Source organism: Schistocerca serialis, chromosome 8 (assembly GCF_023864345.2).
Source record: "Schistocerca serialis cubense isolate TAMUIC-IGC-003099 chromosome 8, iqSchSeri2.2, whole genome shotgun sequence".
Lineage (NCBI taxonomy): Eukaryota > Metazoa > Arthropoda > Insecta > Orthoptera > Acrididae > Schistocerca > Schistocerca serialis.
The window spans coordinates 435,329,980-435,354,201 of NC_064645.1; the positions used below are offsets into that span (position 1 = coordinate 435,329,980).

Below are 24,222 nucleotides of genomic sequence, written 5' to 3' on the forward strand. Positions count from 1 at the left end.
TATATTTTTCCCGCGTGGAATGTTTCCCTCTATTATAACAAACGTAATGTTTTATACATGGAAGGAGGCATCGTTCTTTGACTATACAATTGATGATTAATCATTGGATACAGTAAAGTGAAATGGTAACATGAAAAGAGTTATAGGAGTGGGAGATGGCAGGATGAAATTCAGTTGACAAATCTTAAGTAAATACATTCCACCCAAACCTTTATTATTATTTAGTTTTAAGTGCTAAAAGAGAAGTATAGTAACAGCAAATTCTTGACTCTCTGTGTGTGTGTGTGTGTGTGTGTGTGTGTGTGTGTGTGTGTGTGTGAGAGAGAGAGAGAGAGAGAGAGAGAGAGAGAGAGAGAGAGAGAGAGAGAGAGAGAGACTCAAGCTCATACTGTGATAGTTACCAAGAGTCACTGCATATAATTTGCAGATGGAATAGGAAAAGTGGGAAACATCTCTCGTAAAAGAACCTTCCACCGCAGACCAAACGGTTGCTTGAACAGGACAGAGTAAGAACAAGCTTTCAAATATGGTTATCACTGCCAGTATCGGTATAGGGTGCACTCACCAGTGTTTTAACAATGTGTATTCTTTTCTGACAGATTAAAACAATGTACCACACTTTATGCCACCTATAACGAACATTACAGTGGGTAACGTGCCTTCACCATACCCAACATGAAAATCAATGCTAAATGTTCAATGTGCACCCCAAACTCCACGCTATAGACAGATGTGGCATATAATGGCAATATTGGTTGGAGTGTCACATGGTACACTGCATATGCCCCCCCCCCCCCCCAACTTTCTTTTGTGCACATCACTAACAGGGATGCATTAATTTATTAATTATGAGTTGCATGTTATCGTATTCCAGTTCCATCCAGGTAGTAGATGCCAGAAGTCTATTAATTATTTAGTAGGTTATAAACAGACTTATATGTTGAAACCAGTAAAATACTTAACATAAATGCAGTTAAGTTTCTTTAGTGTTTCATATGGTGAATGAAATCATTTTGTACTTTTGATTTATTTATGAGCCTATACCGAGGGGTAAAAAAAAAAAAAAGTATCCACTGTTTGGAAGTCCATAACTCGCAAACTAATTGACGGAGTTGTCTCATTTTTGGTGAAAGTGTATCTTAAAGTCCAACTTAAAGACATCACTGTAGGTGTTCGAAACGGTCACCATTAACATCCACACACAAACGATGCCGCCGAACTGCAGCACTAACCACTGACTGCAACGTGTTCAGTTGGATATTTGCACATGAATGTACGATGGACTCTCGAAGTTCGTCCAATGTGTGTAGCTTTTGTTGATAAACGATATCCTTTAGTGTTCCCAACAGGTAAAAGTCCAGAGGAGTTAGGTCTGGGGGAACGTGGTGGATAATCCACAGCACCTCTATGGCCTATCCATCTTCCTGGTAGATTTTCGTCGAGATACGTCCTAACATGAATTTGGCAGTGGGCTGGGGCACCATCTTGTTGAAAGTAAACTCTTCCGTCTCCATACAAGTCTCGGATGGCACATAAAATGGATGTCTGAAGCTTCTGAAGGTACACCTCACCGGTAACTGTGCCGTCAAAGAAGAATGGCCCAATCAAGCCACGGTAAGACAACCCACTCCACACATTTACTCCTGGCATATTCACAGCTTTGTCTACATGGACGTTCAGATTTTCGGCGGCCCAGTAGATGCAATTGTGGCGATTTATTGTACCACTGAGTTTAAACTGCGCCTCATCAGACCACACTATCATCTCTGCAAACTCTTCATCATTGCGCGCCATGTTAGTAAACCACTCGCAGTACTCCATTCTACGATCTGGGTCGTCCTCGTTCACTGCGTGTAGCAATCGTGGGATGTAGCACTTCCACATTGCTGTCTTCAAAATTTGCCAAACACTTGAGTGACTCACTCCAGTTTCACGGGCACACTGTCACACAGACTTCTGTGGTGAGCGAGTGAATTGTTATAACACACGACGGGAGTTAGCAGGACTTGTTACTGTTACAGGACATCCAGATCGTTGTTTGTGTACATCTTTAACACAGCCTCCAACTTCAAATTTGTCTTGAATGCGACAAATCGTTAAACGTGTCAGTGGTTCTGTTTGATACTCATTTAGACATTGTTGTTGAACCTCATTAATGTTTTCGTACTTAACATACCACTTCAAAACCGACTCCTTTCATCGAATGTAAGACTTGCGCCAGTGTCATGTTTACTCGAGTAACTAGGTGCAACTAAGAACAAAACAATGACTATCTGGTGATTATCATCTGACAAAACAAAACAACGTAATACAACGCTTGTGTGGCGATTGCCGGAATTACAAACTATTACACTACAAAAGATGAGACAACTCCATCAATTACTTTGCCAGTTATGGACTTTTACACAGTGGATACATTTTTTTGGACCCCTCTGTATAATGTTTTCATGTTACAATCAAACCATGATCATTTTCTAAATATAGATCTTAATTTGGGCATTTCATGTCAAGTATTCTAATATCGGAAAATTTCCCATATGACCAACAGAGATTTTGCTGAAATTTTGTTCCAGCATTCACACATGCTCTCAGTGAACATTGGGTGCCTCAATGATACAGATAGCTGTACCGTAGGTGTAACCACAATGGAGGGTTATCTATTGAGAGGCGTGGCTCCTTACAAGGGGCAGCAGCATTTTCAGAAATTGCAGGGGCAACGGTCTAGATGTTTGTGGTGTCACCGCCAGACACCACACTTGCTAGGTGGTAGCTTTAAATCGGCCGCGGTCCATTAGTACATGTCGGACCCGCGTGTCGCCACTGTCAGGGATCGCAGACCGAGCGCCACCACAAGGCAGGTCTCGAAATACGGACTAGCACTCGCCCCAGTTGTACGGACAACGTAGCTAGCGATGCACACTGACGAAGCCTCGCTCATTTGCCGAGCAGATAGTTAGAATAGCCTTCAGCTAAGTCAATGGCTACCACCTAGCAAGGCGCCATTAGTAACATTGCATGTATCTAAAGAGTCTCACTTGTATCGCCACAATCTCCAGATGTACCAAAAGGATGGATTAAAGTTAAGTATTCCAGAAGCTACGTACTTTTCTTTATAGCATTCATTACGTATCCTGTTTCAGACCTCACGCACCCTGCTTTGGCTTAGCGCGTGCCTTTCGGCTTCCTCTCATTGTGTCTAGGCTGTCTTGTCTAGACACAACAATTTTTGGCGACGAGTCAACGGAAAGTGTCTTGTTCTTTCTAATTGCTTACATTTACTTGTGTCACGGCTTCGCCAGATGTACTGTCCGAATTTTATCGCTTGCAGAATCAGCAGACGCAGGCGTTATTGGATGCCCTTGGACAGCTCGTCCAGGGTCAACGTGCACTGCAAAACGATGCGGCAGCCGCCGCTCCACCGCTACCGCAGCCACAACTCCCAGTTGCACCGCCTTTTAGGCCCTTTGACCCAGCTAAGGAAACATGGACGGAGTGGTCACGCCAGTTTGGATTTCATCTCGCCGCCTACAGAATTCAGGGTAACGAGCGGCAGCCTCATTTATTGTCGTGTGTAGGGGTGCAAACGTACCGTGTGATAGTGAAATTATTTCCCCGACGCGATGTAGCAACTCTGTCTTACGAAGAAATTTTGTCTGCTTTAGATGCCTATTTCAAGGAAACCGTTAATGTAGTTGCAAAAAGGTATACTTTCTTTCGTACAAAACGTACGGCCGGTCAAACTAATAGGGAGTGGGTTGCAACATTGCAAGGCCTTACAAGAGATTGTGCTTTTGAGTGTGAATGTGGACTCCCTTCTTCAGATACTATGGTACGTGATGCAATAGCACGGAACGTTTCTGATGTTCGTATACGGGAACAGATTTTGAAACTAGTCAATCCCTCCCTTCAACAAGTGATAGACATATTGGATAGACAAGACACGCTTGACTTTGCTCAGGAATCATTTGCAACTTCGCCAGCCGTGTGTAACATTAACCGGCCCGCCGGGCGCGCTGCACGGCCCAGTAAACTGCCCTCGCGCACGTCCACGCAGCTGCCGCCACGCTCTAAACCAGGTGTGCCGCGCCAGCATACAAATGCAGTCAAATCATGCCCACGGTGTGCTACTAGACATTCGCGTGAAAATTGCCCGTCACGCCAAGCTACTTGCTTTTACTGTAATAAAAAAGGACATGTTCAAAGTGTTTGCCAGAAAAAGCTCAGATCAGACACTCTTAATCATTCCAGGCCCTTTGCTTCGCGCCGGAATCGAACCAAGAATACTCAGGCTCGTGAACCTTCGCCCATGGACATTCATGTAGTTAATTCAACTTCGTCCAGTGCCACTGTCTCTAACAGTGACTGTGTTCGTCCCACAAATACTGTGCGTCAACGTCGCCGGAACTCGCGTCAAGACGCAAGTGCTTCTGTACCAGTGTCAGTTCAAATTGCACGAGACAGTCGCTCTTGTCGTCAGCAGGACACTAAACTTTATTTAGATTTGGACTTTAACGGCAAGGTCATACCATTCCAGCTCGATACCGGAGCTGCAGTTTCATTGCTCAATCATGACACGTACAACCAACTGGGCAAACCTCCGTTGCGTGCCGCAAATGTTCAGTTAAATAGTTATTCAGGTCAGAATATCCCTGTGTTAGGACAGTGCACTCTTCTTGCAACATACAAGGGACAAACAAAACTTGTGTCATTTTACGTTCTTCGTTCTTCTACTGCAGTGAACTTGTTTGGTTTAGATTTATTTCAATTGTTTAACATGTCTATAGTAAATCAGGTCCTATCAGTGAATCAGACTGTGCCTTCAGACAGTGTTTCTCGTCTGTGTGAAGAATTTGCAGACATTTTTGCACCGGGCCTGGGTTGCGCTAAGAACTATAAAGCACATTTGGAACTGAAAGTAAATGCGCAACCGAAATTTTTCCGAGCGCGCAAGAACATTAAACGATTTAGAATCACAAGGTGTAATTGAACGTGTGCAAGCTTATCTCTGGGCCTCACCCTTAGTAATTTTGCCGAAACCTTCCGGAAAACTGAGACTTTGTGTGGACTTCAAGGCAACAGTGAATCCACAACTAGTGATTGCAACTTTTCCCTTACCCCGCCCGGAAGATCTTTTTGATAAACTGTGCCCGGGTAAATATTTTTCGAAGTTGGACCTAGCAGATGCGTACTTGCAAATCCCAGTGGACGCCGAATCCCAGCGCGTCTTGGTGGTTACCACGCATCTTGGTTTGTACCGATTCAAAAGACTGCCATTTGGGTGTGCGTCCGCCCCTGCATTGTTTCAGCAATATTTACAAACTGTTTGTGCGTCGGTCCCTACTGCTGCAAACTATCTGGACGATATTGTGATCTCCGGACAGACAGCAGACGAGCATTTAGCACACCTACGAACATTATTTCAGGTATTGCGACAAAATGGTCTTTGCTTGCGGAAGGACAAATGTGTGTTTTTTGCTCGTGACTTACCATATCTGGGACATGTCATAAATGCACAAGGCATACATCTGAGTCCAGAGCACCTCCGTGCCATACAAGACTTGCCTTCGCCGCAGAATTTGAAGCAGCTACAGAGTGTGTTGGGTAAAATTAACTATTATCATCACTTTCTGCGCAATGCCTCTCCCATTTCAGCTCCGCTTCATAGCTTACGCCGTAAGGGTGTTCTGTTCGTCTGGACGACGGAATGCGAATGCGCCTATCGCCAGTTGAAATCGGCGTTGCTTTCTAATACTTGCCTTACGCCATTCGATCCCCAGAAACCCCTTTTGTTGATGGTAGATGCATCGGATTTCGGGATCGGTGCTGTGCTTGCGCACAAAGATGGGTCGCATGATCGCCCTATTGCCTTTGCGTCCAAATTGCTCTCGTCTGCGCAAAGAAATTATTCACAGATAGAGAAAGAAGCTTTGGCTCTCGTGTTTGGTGTTACTAAGTTCCATGATTTCTTGTATGGTCGTCACTTTACCATCATCACAGACCACAAACCTTTGACGTCGCTTTTTCATCCGAACAAGCCTGTACCTCCACGTACAGCGCAGAAATTCATTCGCTGGTCTATTTTCCTCTCGCAGTACCGCTACGATATCTTGTATCGGTCCACTGCTAAGCACAGAAACGCCGATGCATTGTCCCGTTTGCCTGTTACTGAGGATAGAGCATTCGATTCTTCCGAACTTGCTTGCATGTTCATTGATTCGGAAACCGATGAAGTGGTCGAATCGTTTCCGATTGATTTTCGTCGTGTAGCTACAGTCACAGCTGCTGACCCTGTCCTTGCTACCGTTTTGCGTTTTGTTGCTACGCAATGGCCCTTGTCAAAGTCACGGATCGAGGATCCGTTGGTTCGCCAATTTTTTGCTCATAAGGAGAGACTTTTTGTACGACGTGGTGTTTTGTTGTTGCGTTCTGATAATGATCAGTCCAGAGTCATGGTCCCACGTTCGTTACAGTCCTCTGTTTTACGGCTTCTTCACCAAGGACATTGGGGTATAGTGCGAACGAAACAACTTGCTCGTCAGCACTGTACTAGGTTCGGAATCGATGCTGCGATTACGAAAATGTGTTCTTCTTGCATGGCGTGTGCCGAACAACAATCCGCACCGCCGCGGAAAGTCTTTGCACGGCCAAAAGCCACTTCCCCTTGGCAACGCTTGCACATCGATTTTGCTGGTCCATTCTGGAATGCTAGATGGTTGGTTGTGGTAGATGCCTTCAGTAATTTTCCTTTTGTTGTCCGGATGCCTTCCACGACGTCATTTGCCACCATCCAAGCGTTGTCTGCTATCTTTTGCATTGAAGGTCTTCCGCAGACTATTGTTTCCGACAATGGCCCACAATTCATGTCCGCAGAATTTCAGTCATTCTGCAAGGCCAATGGTATTCAACATCTGACATCCGCGCCGTTTTCGCCTCAGTCAAACGGTGCCGCTGAACGATTGGTCCGGACTTTCAAGTCACAGATGGTGAAGTTGAAAGAGTCGCATTCTCGGGAGGACGCGTTGTTGCTCTTTTTGTCTTCGTATCGCTCTCAGCCCCGAGATGGTCGCTCGCCGGCTGAGTTGCTCCACGTTTGTCCTCATCGAACCTTGATGTCTTTGCTGCATCCGCCGCCTCAGGTTCCTGTGGAGCGGCAGACTCCTGCTTTTGCTCCAGGCGACGTTGTATTCTATCGCAACTTTCGCGGTTCACGGCGTTGGCTCGCAGGGCGCATTCTTCGCTGCCTCGGCCGCGCGATGTATTTGGTTTTGGGGGCCTCTGGTGAGGTGCGTCGGCATCTCAATCAGCTGCGCCTCTGTCGTCGCACGGGTTCTGCCGCTCCCCGTCTGCTTTCAGCGACGGTGCCGTCCGGTCAGCGCCCTGGGGACCCATCTACTGGCTCGCCTCATCCCCAGGTGTTACCGACGATGCCTTCCATTTTGCCCCATAGCTACGCGCCGCCGCCGCTTGTTCTCCCGCCGGTGCCGCCTGCAGTGGGCGCGTCGCTGCAGCCGCCGGGCACCTCCCTGGGTCACGCGCCGCCGATTACTTCCCGTGACCAGCCGTCCTCCGCCATGGAACTCTTGCCCACTCCGGACCACATGGCGTCTTCGCGCGTCGGGTACGACCCTTCGGCCCCTCCTGTCTCTTTACGGGCGCCTACACCGCATGTTGACGTGCACCCTGGACTAGGTTTTCAGGCGTTTCCTAGATCCCCTCGGACCGAATGGCCGGGTGCGTGTGGCACAGCCTCGCCTGTTGTTAGGCTCCCCACCTCATCGCATACGTCAACCTGGGGTCCTCCCCACGGCGGGCGGAAGCCTTGTAACACGACCGTTCGCCGATTTGCGGGGGAGGAATGTGGTGTCACCGCCAGACACCACACTTGCTAGGTGGTAGCTTTAAATCGGCCGCGGTCCATTAGTACATGTCGGACCCGCGTGTCGCCACTGTCAGGGATCGCAGACCGAGCGCCACCACAAGGCAGGTCTCGAAATACGGACTAGCACTCGCCCCAGTTGTACGGACAACGTAGCTAGCGATGCACACTGACGAAGCCTCGCTCATTTGCCGAGCAGATAGTTAGAATAGCCTTCAGCTAAGTCAATGGCTACCACCTAGCAAGGCGCCATTAGTAACATTGCATGTATCTAAAGAGTCTCACTTGTATCGCCACAATCTCCAGATGTACCAAAAGGATGGATTAAATTTAAGTATTCCAGAAGCTACGTACTTTTCTTTATAGCATTCATTACGTATCCTGTTTCAGACCTCACGCACCCTGCTTTGGCTTAGCGCGTGCCTTTCGGCTTCCTCTCATTGTGTCTAGGCTGTCTTGTCTAGACACAACAATGTTTGTCTGATCTGGCCTTGTAACATCAACCACAATGGCCTTGCTGTGCTGGTACTTCGAACAGCTAAAAGCAAGGGATAATTACAGCCGTAATTTTTCCCAAGGGTATGCAGCTCTAGTGTTTGGTTATATGATGATGGCATCTTCTTGGGTAAAATATTATGGAGGTAAAATAGCCCCCATTCAGATCTCCTGGTGCAGATTACTCAGGACGTCGTCATTATCAGGAGAAACAAAACTGGCATTATACCGATAGGAGTGTGGAAAGTCCTTTAACTGGGCAGGTAGGTTAGAAAACTTAAAAAGGGGAATTAATAGATTTAAGTTCGATATAGTGGGAATTAGTGAAGTTTGGTGGCAGGAAGAACTGGGCTTCTGGTCACGTGAATAAACACAAAATCAAATAGAGGTAATACAGAAGTAGGTTAAAAAAAAAAGAAAAGGAACATGGATAAGCTACTATGAACAGCACGGTCAACGCATTATTGTAGCCAAGATGGTCATAAAGCACACACCCACCATAGCAGTACAAGTTTACATGCCAAATAGCTCCGCAGATGAGGAGGAGATTGAGGAAATGTATGATGAGGTAAAAGAAATTAGGTAGTTAAGGGAGATGAAAATGTAATAGACATGGGGGACTAGAATTCTGTAGTAGGAAACGGAAGATAAGGAAAAGCAGTAGGTGAATATGGATTGGGGAAAGGAATGAAAGAGGAAGACAAATGGTAGATTTTTTGCATAGAGTAGAATTTAATCATAGCTAATACTTGGTTTAAGAATCATGACAGAAGGTTGTATTCGTGAGAGAGATCTGGAGACACTGGAAGGTTTCAGATTGATTATATAGTAGTTAGATTTAGGAACCAGATTTTAAATTTTAAGACATTTCCAGGGACAGATGGGGACTCTGACCACAATTTACTTATTATGAACGGCAGATTAAAACTGAATAAATTGCAGAAAGGTAGGAATTTAAGGAGATGGGACCTGGATAAATTGAAAGAACTGGAGGCTTCGGAGGGAGCATTAGGGAACAACTGACAAGAACAGGGGAAAGGAATACAGTGGAAGAAGTATGGGTAGCTCTGAGAGATGAAATAGTGAAGTCAGCAGGAAGGTAAAGTAGGTAAAGATGAGGGCTAGCAGAACTCCTTGGGTAGTACAAGAGATATTGAATTTAATTGGCGAAAGGAGAATATATTGAAATGGGATAAATTAAGCAGGCGGAACAGAACACAAATGTCCAAAGTACAATATGGCTAAGCAGAAATGGCTAGAGGAAAAATGTAAAGATGTAGGAGCATATATCACCAGGGGTAGTAAGATAGATACTGCCTACGGGAAAATTCAAGGGACCTTCGAAGAAAAGAGAACCACCTCAATGAATATCAAGAGCTCAGATGGGAAACCAATCCTAAGCAAAGAAGAGAAAGCAGAAAGGTGTAAGAAGCATATAGAGGGGGTCTATACAAGGGAGATGTACTTGAGGGCAGCAGTACGGAAATGGAAGAGGACTTAGAGAAGACGAGAAAGGAGATGTGATACTACGTGGAGAATTTGACAAAGCACTGAAAGAGTTAACTTTAAACAAGGCCTTGGGAGTAGACAACTAGAGCTACTGATAGCCTTGGGAGAGCCCGCCATGACAAAACTCTTCCATCCGGTGAGTAAGATATAGGAGACAGATGAAATACCCTCAGACTTCAAGAAGAATATAATAATCCCAATTCCAAAAACAGTAGGTGCTGACAGGTGTGAAAATTGCCGAACCACCAGTTTAATAAGTCACGGCTGCAAAATACTAACATGAATCCTTTACAACAGAATGGAAAAATGGTGGAAGCCGACCTCGGGGAAGATCAGTTTGGATTCTGGAGAAATGTAAGAACACATGAGGCAATGCTGACCCTATGACTTCTCATAGAAGATAGGTTAAGGAAAGGTAAATTCATTTATAGCATTTGTAGACTTAGAGAAAGCTTTTGACAGTGTTGACAAACACTGTCTTTCAAATTCTAAAGGTGGCAGGGGTAAAATACAGGGAACAAAATGCTATTTACAATTTGTACAGAAACCAGATGGCAGTTATAATGAGTCGAGGGACATGAAAGGGAAGCAGTGGTTGAGAAGGGAGTGAGACAGGGTTGTAGCCTATCCCCAATGTTATTCAATCTGTATTCTGAGCAAGCAAGCAGTAAAGGAAACAAAAGAAAAATTCGGAGTAGGAATTAAGGTCCAGGGAGAAGAAATAAAAGCTTTGATGTGTGCCAATGACATTATAATTCTGCCAGAGACTGCGAAGGACTTGGAACAGCAGTTGAATGGAATGGAAGAGGACACAGGATCTCAAGAATGACAATACATTTCTTTCAGTGTCAGAGAACAATGCTAAAAGTAGTCTCTTTAGGATCCTAAGATTGTTTCCTTCAAATTACTTGGATTTTTTTACAGGTTTCACCAACTTGCTGTTAAATGTGATGAGGAAAACTGTACTGCTGGCCAGACAATCTCACTCAGGGTGAAGGAATAACTGCAGTAATGTGCTGTTATGGAACCCAAGATTTGTCACCCCTAGGTGGCCAATAAAATAAAATTGCTGGGTCATTTGGGTTCATAAAGGTTATAAAAGCATCCTTCTGCTCAGCAGAAATCTCACAGATATTTCAAATCCACCACTGTTTTTCACAAATGCAAGCAGCATATTCTCCTGGTTGAAGGTCCAATGTTAATATATCTCCTTCACTACTGTCAATAATTCTGGGCAGAAAAGATGGTGCATCATATGAAACACTGCTGCCCTGAATCGTTGTATCATCAATTGGTAGAAAATCATGATTTTTCTCTAGTTCCTGCTGAAATGCGCCATGTTAAAAACACTGTTCTTGTAATAAAATTATTTCAATCAATTTATTCTCTGCTGGTGTAAGCAAATTTAACATCATCAACACACTCCGTGCAGAAGCAAAATAGAGTGCCCCTCCAGAAAGGACAATATGCTGCATGCATTCCTAAAAAAGAATGGTGAATTGGAAAGAGACTTCAGCTGAGCACACTGAGTAGAAGGATGCTTTAATGAGCATTATGCATCCAGATGTCCTGACAAATTTATTTTATTGGCCATCAAGGAGTGACATGTACTAGGTTCTATAACAGCACATTATTGTACCAGGTGATCAAAATGTCAGTATAAATTTGAAAATTGAATAAATCACGGAATAATGTAGATAGAGAGGTACAAATTGACACACATGCTTGGAATGACATGGGGTTTTATTGGGGGGGGGGGGGAGTCTGGCAGATGGCATTTCATCTGATCAGAATAGCAATAATTAGCATAACAAAGTAAGACAAAGCAAAGATGATGTTCTTTACAGGGAATGCTCAATATGTCCACCATCATTCCTCAACAAATAGCTGTAGTTGAGGAATAATGTTGTGAACAGCACTGTAAAGCATGTCCAGAGTTATGGTGAGGCACTGGCATCGGATGTTGTCTTTCAGCATCCCTAGAGATGAGGGTCGATCACGATACACTTGCGACTTCAGGTAACCCCAAAGCCAATAATCGCACGGACTGAGGTCTGGGGGCCTGGGAGGCCAAGCAGGACGAAAGTGGTGGCCGAACACACAATAATCACAAACCGACGCACGCAAGAGATCTTTCAGGCATCTAGCAATATGGGGTGGTTCTAATGAAAACCCATGTCATTCCAAGCATGTGTGTCAATTTTTACCTCTATCTACATTATTCCATGGTTTATTAAGTTTTCAAATTTATACTGACTTTTTGATCACCCGGTAGTTATTTCTCAGTGACAGTCTGGTTGGCAGTATAGTTCTCCTCATGAGGAAAGCTGTAACATTCATGGAGCTTGAAGGAAACATACGCATCGGATCCTGAAGAGTCCCCTTCTAGCTTTGTCCTCCGACACTGAAAGAAATGTATCATCAGGGTTGAGATCCTGCATCAAGAAACCCTGAAAGGCTTGGGAACCTGTGGTAAGGAAATCCATCAGTGGCTGCTGTTGCACAGCTATTAATGATTGAGGGGGGGGGGGGGGATGCTGGTTTTCTCACACTGACAGAAACCAGCAGTGGTTAAGCCACCATGAACCATAGCAACATGTTTACACAATTTGTCATCAGTTAATATACACTGCAAACTACACAACCACACTACATCTTAAAATGGAATTAAACTAGCATGTCAATAGCAGTGTACAATAAAAAGAAATAATAAAAATACTAAATAATGTGAATCCAAAAATGTCAAGCAGACTGCTATCGACTTCCCCAAAACTTAAAAAAATGTGACAATTCTTTAAAATTTGAAGACAGTTTATATGATGGGTGCTGTAGCTGTTGTCCAACAAATTTACTACCACGATGTCCAGTACCTCTCATAGGGAAAAAAATAGTAAACTGAAATATGTCATGATGAGCCATGACAAAATACACCACTTTTTCTTCCTAATCATCAGGAACTTTTGCCAGAGTGTTCCTAATATTTGAAGAACATAATAAAGAAGTCAGATTTAATTAAGGTACCAGCGAAATATGGGTATATCTTAAATGCATCGTCACTTTATCATTTTCTAGGGTCATGGGTACTTGCATCGTAAAACAAATCTAGTTTTTTATGTGCTTTAGCCATTTTTGCCATTTTTACAAAAAATGTCAACTTTGCCATCAATTTGGAAACTATTGGAAAGCAGCAGGAAATTGAAATTTTATAACATCTTTTATTGGTGTGTTGTCATGCGCAAGGTTTCCAGTTTTATCCTGGAATTGCTTCCAAAGATATAAAAACATAAACTTCATATTTTTTCAACTTTGCTTCAAATTATTCATATGAAAATTGCCTAATTATTTTATTTATTTATTTTTTTAATAATTTCACTTAAGAGTGTGCAAAAAGTTGTAGAAGATGGTCTAGGTTAGTTTCTATCAAGAAAATATTATCGGAGATGATATGCCTCTAAGTTGTTGAAAACTCAGGAATGCACTTTCGATTGTTGCACTATGGGGTCAAATAAATGGCTAGATCTCTGAAGTATTGTATTGGTGAAAGTAAAACTTTACCAATGTTCACTGGGGACATGTGCAAATGTTGACACAAAACTTCAGCAGAATCTGTGGCCGTCATGTGGCAACCTCTAAAGCACTTGTCTCACAAGATCACACAACACACATTGAGCTGTAAACATGTCACAGCTTCCACAAAGGAACTATGCCACTGCTTGCACAGAAAAATAAATTGGCAGTGTCAAGCCCCTATTGATGATTATCAAAAAAATTAGAAGATTTGCCACGATTGATAGGTAGTTTGGATTCTACGTTAAGCTTTCTTGGTAGGAATAGCAGGGTAAGTTAAGGAATGTACAAGTCACCGATGTGATGGCCAACTGAAAAGACTGGCATCAGGTCGTTAAACTACATGGAATTATTATAATTCTTACATTAAAAATCCTCCATCTATTCTCTACCCAGAAAATGCTCTTATTGACAGATTTAGTTTGTTCTCAACACTGTAGTTATCAGCACCCTTTAAATATTTTACGAGATGAATGTAGTCAAAATATATGAAATACAGATATGCTGAAAGCTACATAAAATCGCATTCTCTCTCTCTCTCTCTCTCTGTCTCTCTCTCTCTCACACACACACACACACACACACACACACACAAGGACCAACACTCTCAAGCATACAAAGCTGAAAACTGTCTCTCTTAAAACATATTGTTACAATATGAATTACAAGGTCAGAAACAACACAGGATAGTTAAGTCTGTAAATGGCTGTTGGCTTGGACAAGAACTGAATGAGCTAACCATGCTCCGGAAACACTAAAAACTCCTAACATTTTCTCAGACCTGAGGGAGAGAGGGACTCATGTTGTGAGGATGAAGGAAGATTAAGATGAAGGTAAAAGCAACAGAAAGAATAGGAGGTCAAAGATAGGGCATTTGTAAGCACTCTGACAGCTTCTGTTCAGGAGGCACAATGGACATAGTGAGAAGTAAAAAAGATGGATTAGGAGAAAATGAAGTTAAAAGAATACAGCAATTAAGAATGGAGGGGAGGGAGTTTTCTACAACCTGCACGAGAGATTTTCTGTGGCTCAAAAAATGAAATTCCCTATCTTTTGTGGCGTAGTCCACAGGGAAAGAAAGACAGATGAAAAACAAAGCAAGCTAGGGTTATAAAAGATGTTTTAGACAATACATACGATGTTGAAACATCCCGAAGCATTAAGAACAAGTGCAAAACTAGGACTAATATATGGAACTTTTTGGTGATCCCATTTTTACCAACAGAGCTATCCAAGCACATCTCACGGCCCAACTTAAAGATTCAACCCACCAGTACTTATCAACTACTTTGCAATATCTTTCTTACTTTCTAATGACATTGCCACTGACAGGGCATTAAAACTGTCTCCCTTCCTTTTTCAATGCCTCACCCTGAAGGTACTGGAGTAGAGTGGCATTCCAGTTCATTTACACTTAAAACAATCTGTCACACATCACATATTTTGTAATTAAAAAGATATAATAAGAAAGAGGGGTGAGGAAGAAGACAGGAGGGCACAAAGGAAAGCTATAACAGTATTTTAAATGACAAGAAATATCCTGGGAGAAATCATTTTCTCACATAGTAAAATTCCATGGTTCCTAATTATCATATACGGCTTTACCTCAAATGTGGAATATTTCTGATGACTGATGACATGGATAAGTATAGAGTTTTATCTGTACATGTAATGTAATCGCACATTGCTTTCTTAAAAGCCTTCAGTGTACATTCTGCAGAGTCAGATTACTATTTATTTCAAAATCTCTCTCTTACGTGGTTATCATCATGGAAATATTCAGTAACAGAAAGGCGTATATACAAGGCACAGTCTTACTAATAAAGTTTGTTAATTGAGCTGTTATATTAAACATTTTGTATTTGCATTTCCACTGTTTACTGCCACAGGACATTTTCATCTTCTAACCAAAATTTTGAAATTTCATATTTCATCTTTACCTCTTAAAACAGTCAGTAAGTGTTGCAATTCATTTTAAAACCTGAATGTACAGAGCTCCTGCATTCACTACCATAAAAAAAAAAAAACGTAGGACAACTATGAAGCAGCAGATGATTTATTCAGTTTGTGCACAGTTGTGTGTGCTACATTGTATCATTCATACAAGTGTTCCCAGTAAAAGGCGTAATTCACGTAACTGGGGGAGAGGGTTCGGGAGCAAGCTGGAAATTTTGTTGCTGATCAAAAAATCTATGGTACAACTCACATCATCTACAGCAGCAGGCATTTCTACCAATGGTTGTCTCTTTTTCTTGCACGTTTCTTTGCTAGTGTCTCCCTCCTCTTCCTCCTCCTCTTCAACCCGCTCCTGTGTACGAGAACTGCCCTCCGTGCAGCCTTTCTCCACTTCTTCCTTGTCTGGCAAGAACATTGGGTAGCCTCTCAGAGTCTGAGTTCCAAGTATCCAACTCGTATTGAAGTTATCATAAAGAAGTTTTCGTTGTCTAGTACTGCGCCTAACACCTGTATAAAATTACACAAAAAGTATGTCATGTAGAACAATGAAATCTGTAATCAAGGACACCACTGTACACTTTCAAAGAGAGGGGCCAATGAACAATGTTACTGACCTTCAGCTTCTTGTGCATCATCACCTTGTTTTTCAATCCTGCTGTCATGACCATTTAATTTACTACTGCTCCTATGCTCTCTTCTTGAAGACGTGCGTGAACTTCGAAGGTGGGTCCTATAGGACTGGCGTTGGCGGCAAGTCCTGCAATGAAAAACATTCTTGCAATTGTACAAATTTTGACAAAATGCACATAGGTTAATGTAAGAATATTCACTATTACTCTTAAATTTACACAGTATCTCTTAATTTAAGTATATGTGGGTCCTTTGAAGCTATTGCATTCTTTTAGATAATGTGTCTGTGCTTAGTGTGTTGATGCTCTTTCAGTGTATTTCTACACGAGAAGTTACTTCTATTTGGTCATTTCTCTGTTCTTTGAGTCATTACACAGATATGAAATTCTGAACATATCAGTTCCAGATGCAACAACATTTAAATCATGCTGTATTTCAATCTCATCAAATGGAAAATCCAGGACGGAATGTAACAATATTATGGAAAGGAAAGTTGCTACTTGCCATATAGCGGAGATCTTGGGTCACAGATTGGCACAACAAAAAGATGGTCACAAATAACTGTGGCAGTGTGGTTTCAGTTGCATGAGACTGCAGTCGTGTACGTGAGTTGTATTTGTGCACGTGCTTTGGTGTGGGTGTGGGTGTGTGTGTGTGTGTGTGTGTGTGTGTGTGTGTGTGTGTAGTCTACAGTTGACAAAGGCCTTAATGGCGGAAAGCTTTATTTGTGACAGTCTTTTGGTTGTTCCAATCTGTGACTCAGCATCTCTGCTATATTGTGAGTAGCAACTTTCCTTTCCATAATATTGTATTTCAATTATCTCTCACTTTTTCTTGACAACAACAAAGCAACAAGTAGTCCTCCCCAAATTTTGAAGAAATAATTTCATTAATACTGTTTCTGCCAAGTAAGAATGCAAAGTATGTCAATAATCAGTTATTTTGCTAGATATTCATTACAGCAGTATACAATTTTTCACATATACGAACTCAAATCACTCAAAAATATCAAGGTGAACTGTGGGAAAACAAATGTAAACTAATATGCTCCACCAACTTATGTGTGTGTGGGTATGAATGTAAATGGAATTCAGATACATGTTGAAAAAAATAATAAAATAAATGAAAGATGTGAACATTTACAAACAAAATCATCAAACCAATCAATGACATGATTGATGCCTTTGAGAGTTCCAAAGCCTCCTTTGATAACCTAGCACTGATTGGCACTCCTGATACACTGTTATTTTGAATCATACTAAACAATCATGAAACAATCATGCATGTCTCAACAGTTGTTTTTTCTTTCTCCTACTAGCACATTTAAAAATTAAATGATGGCAATCGTGTTGTCTTATAGACAACGGTTGTTTAGCTGAGGAATTCTAGTAACTTAGTGTGAAACCTCAACCTCAGAAGTTTTCGTAAATAATATGATACACTTTGGGCCATTAAACAAACTATGACATCTTTCGTAATAGCAGACAAATCTACCATCGCTGAGAAATATTTTCTGGTATTTAAGAGAAAAATTTAAAATTCTCCACAGATGGTTCAGAAACATTTGAAAGACTAGTTGACACAAGATGTCATACTAATCACAAGATATACTAATCATGCCTGCACTGTATTTACAGGGTTATGAAAAGTCAGAATTTTTATGTTTCTGTGTGTGGTTTTTAGGACATTTCCTGTGTAATTCAGAGAAGCTGATGGCAGAGAAAAGGATCCAGATGGCTTAGATTGTGAAGCAGCCACTGAAATTGAGCATGTTGTGCTCAGCTACATGTCATGCAACTGTATAGTCAACTTTTCTCTTGACAACAGTATGGCGATGGCCATTCAACCTGGTGGACAGCTGATTGATAGTAAAGGCTGTGCAGTTTTTGCAGTAGTGCTGAAATATGAGATGGCTGCTTTCACAGGTGGCATGGCCTCTGATGGGTTAGGATAAGTCTGTAACAGGAATGAAGTAGGAGGTGCTGGATTGGGCATGTCTTGCACCTTTGTCTGCCATAGGGATATGATCTGTGTGGCAAGGGGTTGGAAGGGGGAGTGGCATAAGGGTGGACTAGGATGTTGTGTAGGTTGAGTGTACAATGAACATCACTTTGGGGGCAGGGAGGGGGTGAAGAATCTCGGGTAGAAAGTCCCTCATTTCAGGCAGGATGAGAGATAATCAAAGCCCTGGCGAAGGATATGCGTCAGTTGTTCTAGTAAAGGGTGACAGGGAGCTCTCCTCTGCAACTGATTCTTTGGTGTGGTGGGAGGATTAAGGGTGTGTGAGAATATGACAAGAGAAATCTGTTTGTAGACTGGTTTCTGGAGGTATTACCAGTCTGTGTAGGCTTTTGTGAGGTCTGCAGCATACTGGGAAAAGGGGGGGGGGGGGGGGTTTCGTCACTGCAGATATAATGTCCAGAGTGGCTAGGATGTATGGGAGGGATTTTGTGGTCTGGAATGGATGGCAGCTGTCAAAATGCAAGTACTGTTGGTGGCTGGTGGATGAGGTGTTGATAGCGTGTATGGTGGTTTACCCATATGGGTGTATGTTTTATTTTTCACTGCTTATTTTTATCCATTAATTCTCCTAAGTAGTTTACGACAAAGAGTAAAATGCAATACACCTACAGTGAGAGAGAGAGAGAGCACGAGAACAAATGAAGAACATTAATTTTCTCAGGTTTATAAAAACTTCTAAACTTGTACGGTCTTTCTTTTTCCATCCATGTGAATTTCTAATTAGTTCACTAATAATGTGAGATATATGAATTCTTATGGTACGAAAATAATGTTGCTTTCAGGTCTTTATTTCACCTTGTGACAGTGCTCACTTGTCGTCAGAAACTTTGTGACAGCAAAGAAAAATTTGAAAACTATGAAAGTGACAGTATTGACGTCAATGAAATAATTAACATTTCCTTGCTCTCTAATATTTTGAAACATAACGTATTATGCCAAGTTTGCAAAGAAAGAGGACTGGAATTGAAAATAACTTCACACATTGGTTTTGCATGTAAAATGTTATTGAAGTGTAATAAATGTGCTGCAGAAGTTTCGTTTTCTAATTCTAACAGTATTCCTCGTAGTGGTAATAGTGGAAAGAAGGTGTATGATATAAATGTTAGGCTGGTGTATGGCTTACGTTGCATTGGCAAGGGAAGTGCTGCACGGACAATGTTATGTGGAATTATGAACTTGCCAAAACCACCAACCAAGTTTGGATTTTATAATGAATTGGTGGGATCTTCCGCTGAAGATATTGCTCGAGCAACAATGAAGAAAACAGTTGATGAAGCTGTGACAGATAATGGGAATTGTAGAGATTTAACTGTTGCTTTAGATGGGTCATGGCAACGTAGACGTCATAAATCTCTAAATGGAGTTGTGACAGCTACCAGTGGAGACAGCTGCAAAGTAATTGATGTTGCTATTCTCTCAAAACATTTTAGATGTGAGGGCAATACTGAGGATGAACATAGTGAAAGTTGTGAAGCAAATTTTCGCGGCACGGGTGGAGCGATGGAAGTAGATGGAGTGGAAAGCTCTTTTTTCCAGATCACAGGAGTGGCATAATGTACGATACACTAAGTATCTAGGAGATGGTGATTCTAAGTGATATAAAGCTGTAGCGGAACTCAATCATTCTGGCAATGAAATTCACATTAAAAAACAGGAGTGCATTGGACATGTGCGGAAGCACATGGGGGCTCGCTTGCGCAAACTAAAGCAGACATTAGGATCCCAGAAACTTAGTGATGGTAAGGCCCTTGAAGGAAGAGGAATATTGACAGATGAAGCAATTTATAGATTGCAGAGGTATTATGGGTGTGCAATTAGGCAAAATACAAGAAGCGTTGAGCATATGAGGAGAGCAGTATGGGCATTATATTCTCGTACTGCATCAACAAATAAGCATCCACAACATGCACTGTGCCCCACAGGTGATGACTCATGGTGTAAGTACCAATCAGGAAAGGAATATGCCCATAAAAATAGTTTGCCAAATGCTGTAATTGATGTAATTAAGCCCATATTCAAAGATTTATCACAGCCAAGTTTATTGGAGGAGTGTTTACATGGGAAAACACAAAATCCAAATGAAAGTGTAAATAATTTAATTTGGATTAGGATTCCCAAACGAGAGTTTGTACAGATAAAAACATTGAATTTTGGAGTGTATGATGCAGTGGCAACACACAATGAAGGAAAATATTATCAAATGTGATGTGCTGAAACATTTAGGTTTCCAACTAGGGCACAATACCATTTCCACAATGTGCCTAATTGATGAAGAAAGACTAAAAAGTGCAGGAAGAAGAGACAAAAGCCTACAACATGCAGCAAAAGGGAAGAAAAGACCAGTGAAAAGGAAACTAACACTGGAAAAAGAAGAGGATGCTGATAATCCATCATATGGGGCAGGAATGTATTAAAAAACTTTGGAAACAATTCCCATAACTTTAAAATTTTCATCTTTGAGGAACATTTTCTCAAAAACTGCAACAGTATATCAATGAAATTTATACACAATATTGTTTACTTCTTTTCCTTCATTTTTATAACAAATTGTAAAAAAATTGTGTATAATTCAAGGGTTATAGAAGAAAAAGTGCAAAATTTTAGAGAAAAAAATAAGCATCTGTTTAAAAAAATTGTAAAACAAAAACCAATAAATATTTCTTAACATGGCATTATAAACTTGTAGAGAAATATTCACTGAACATGTAGTCCAAATTTCAGAGCAATACGTTTAATGGTTTTCGAAAAAATGTTCCTTCTATTTGTGAGATGGATCGTTCCGGCTCCCCTTACGATACTAGCATTTTGTCTTCCAAATGTTTACAATTAGTACAGAATTTATATTTGTTTATACGTCAACAATAGAATTTAAGTTACAAAACAATTACTGATTTCACCCTATAATAAAAGATACTAATTAGGGACAATCAAAATAATTTAGAAAATCAATTACATACATAAAACTAAGCACAAAATTAGATCTGATGTCATATTCTTTAACACTAAGGGCCAAACTTTCTCTTTTATAAAAATGCAGATTATATTCACATATGTTAATTGTAATAAGTTAAAATGAAAAAATGAGTTTAAGGAGGAAGACAGCAAAACAAGAGGGGAAGTAAAGTTATCCCAACTTGCTTCGTCACATCCATATGTATCTATTTGTATCAATGGTACCTGTAATACTTTGGAGAAGCAAGGAATTCAAGCAGACAAAGCTGGATACCGTAACACTGTCTTTAAAGAAGAGGTTCACACAACTATCAACTAATAATACAATATTATATGTTAAAGATTTTTCTTGTATGCGAAAAATCGTAAGCCTGACTGCCTGGAGTGTGCAACACAGTGCATAAATTAGCTGAGACACATGCTCCCAAGTGAAATCACTTTTGTTGCACCTCTTGTGCGGGACCAGCAAATTTCCATCATAGTTATTCTTCTTAAAATTACTAATTAATCAGTAAAAGGGCCATCAATGAAGTGGAGGTCAACATCCAGGAAGGTGTCATATTGGGTAGAGGGCAATGGACCAGTTGAAGCAGATGGAAGAGAAGGTGTTGACATTAAGAAGGACTATGGGTATGGTGTCTTAGCCCAGAGTCCAGATCTCGCAGACATCATCAATGAACAAGAACCGAGCTTCGGGGTGGGAGTTTTGAGAGGCTAGGAAGATCACCTCTAGATGGTTCATACACAGGTTGGCATTGGAGGGTGCCATGCAGATGCACAGATTTGTTTGTAAACCATCCCTTCAAAGGAAAAGTGGTTGTGGATCAGGATAATAGTCAGGAAGTTATATAAGGAAAGAGTTGGTGGATTTGGAGTTTGAAGATAATAGATAGAGGTAGTATCTGTTAGTGGCAAGGCTATGGGCTAGAGGGATGTTAGTGCATATGGAGGTGGCATCAACAAAGACAAGTAGGGATCTAGGAGGTTAAGGAGTGGAGATGTTGGAAAGTCAGCGAAGCAAGTGGTTGGTATATTTGATATGGGAGGCTACGTTTCAGGCAATGGGTTGGAGATGTTGGTCAACAAGAGTGGAAATTTTTTCGAACTAAGAACAATAGACAATGGTGCGTCCAGATTGTGAAATTTGTCGATTTTGTGGGGGTATATAGGTGTGTGTGTGTGTGTGTGTGTGTGTGTGTGTGTGTGTGTGTGTGTGTGTGTATACGGTGTTGGGTCGAGAAGAGAGAGGGACTGAAATGAGAGCTTCTGAGAAGGACCTATGGATTTCAACAGGGAGTGGAGGTTATGTTGGACTTCCAAGATGGGATCACTCTGGCAGAGCTTGTAGGTGGATGAGTCAGGCAGCTGACAGAGGCTTTTCATCAGGTAGTCACTGTGATTCATAACCACAGTGGTGGAGCCTTTGGCTGCAGGTAGGATGATTCGGACTAAATCTGTTCTCAGGTTGTGTATGGTTGTACTTTATTCTGCCAAAAGTTTACTGTTTTTAGGAAGAGACCTGGGTCACTTGATGAGGCCAAGTTGGAGATAAGAAATTTCTGAAAGCTGACTACAGATGGTTAGATGGGAGAGGGCCACAGCTGGATGGTGGTATTAACTGGGAGAGATAATTCACCATTGGAATTAGATTGGCTTTGGTTGGAGGGATTGGGGGAAAACAAGTGTTTTCACTGTAGGGATTGGAGGAGGAGGAGGAGGAGGAGGAGGAGGAGAAGAAGAAGAAGAAGAAGAAGAAGAGTAGGTCTTTGACAAGTCCAACATGTTAAATATATGGCAGGGCAGAAGGTTACGTCTTTGGATAGAACTGAAACTTCTAATGGACTGAGGTTTTTGGTGTGGAGGTTACCAACAGTGTTTTGGGTGTACTTGGGTTGTGTTTTGTGAGGTGTTTTGAGGGAGTTTTGGAGGACGTGGTACATTGAAGAGATCAGCTATGCAGGGTCTGGGTGCCATGAGGGATTGACGAGGGGGTTCATGGGGGAGGAATGGGTGTTGATGGATAGTAGTGCCCCTATGTGGGAGTAAGAGGTCAACAGGCTGGACACAGTTTATGGAGATGGTGTCTCAAACTCTCCTCCAGGTATTTGAATGCAAGGGTTTCTACTTCGGAGATGATGTGTACGTACTGAGGATTGCACAGTAACAATATATTTTGGAGGGCACAGAGATGGTTCAAGGCAGTCTGCGCCATGGAGAGAAGTTTTGCTGTACCATGATCATAAGGGAAACGGATTTGCACTATTTGAAAAGGTGGAGGTCCTTGTGAAATGAGGTGTGGGATCCAGGGAAGGGAATTCTTATGGTTAGACAATTGGGGACATGGGAGGGACTTCCATGGTTTAGATAGCATTTAAGAAACAGGATGTAGGCGTGGGTTTGAGCCAGGGAAAGGGATACTGTTTTGGGCTGCTGCATAAAGATGAAACAGGTGTCCATTGTGGTAGGGTTCTTAGTAAACAGGATATGACATGGAAAATGGGCAAGTAAAAGCATCAGATGGTTATAACGAGAACAGTATAATATGCGCAAGTTTTTGTGGCATGATGGTATTTAGACTGCGTATAACTTATCATCATGTGCGTGAGAAGAAAGACGAAAAGGCGTACATTCTGGTGGGAGGAATGTGCGAGGATTTTTCTCATTTTTATTTATTTATTAATTTTTTGCACAAAATAACTGGGGTCATATGTGCCTAAGTCAAAACTATAGAACACAAAGCAAGAGAGGAGTTAAAAAACGACTACACGTTAGTCCCAACTGACAAAGAGCAGACAGCTAAAAACAGGGGCGTGTTGAAAGGGCTATAAAATACACCATAGAGAAATAGAGGTCCAGAAATAAAAATTAAATTGCCTTTGCCATATTGGTATGACGGATAAAAAGTAATATGCAGTCGACAGCCCACATGTCATGCGCTAAAATGGCCGATAACTCAGAAGGCAAACCCAAGCAGGAACGTTAACAGTTAAAAATGGGCAGTTAAAACTTGGGTGCAATGTGCACAAAGCGGTGGGGGAGCACCACTTAACAAATGGCGATAGCTAAAAAGGTAGTGCCCTATGCGCAACCTAGTTAAAATGACCTCCTCCAAGCAGGAGGACCGAGAGGAGTTCATCCAAGCTACTGGAAGAGGCCTAGTAATCTGGAGCTTATTCCCATGAAAGGAGGACCAATGACGATGCTGAAGTGACACC

General features: G+C 41.8%; 1 protein-coding gene across 3 annotated transcripts in view; it reads right to left on the reverse strand.

The window, feature by feature from the left end:
* LOC126416110 (ATPase family AAA domain-containing protein 2-like) overlaps positions 1-24,222 on the reverse strand; it is a 233,383-nt gene that overhangs the window by 137,845 nt on the left and 71,316 nt on the right. For all 3 annotated transcript variants that reach the window (XM_050083621.1, XM_050083622.1, XM_050083620.1), the window contains exons 5-6: positions 16,018-16,160; positions 15,654-15,910 (exon numbers count right to left, since the gene is read on the reverse strand). In XM_050083621.1, coding sequence (XP_049939578.1) covers positions 15,654-15,910; positions 16,018-16,160 — 400 coding nt within the window. The remainder of the gene's footprint in view (positions 1-15,653; positions 15,911-16,017; positions 16,161-24,222) is intronic.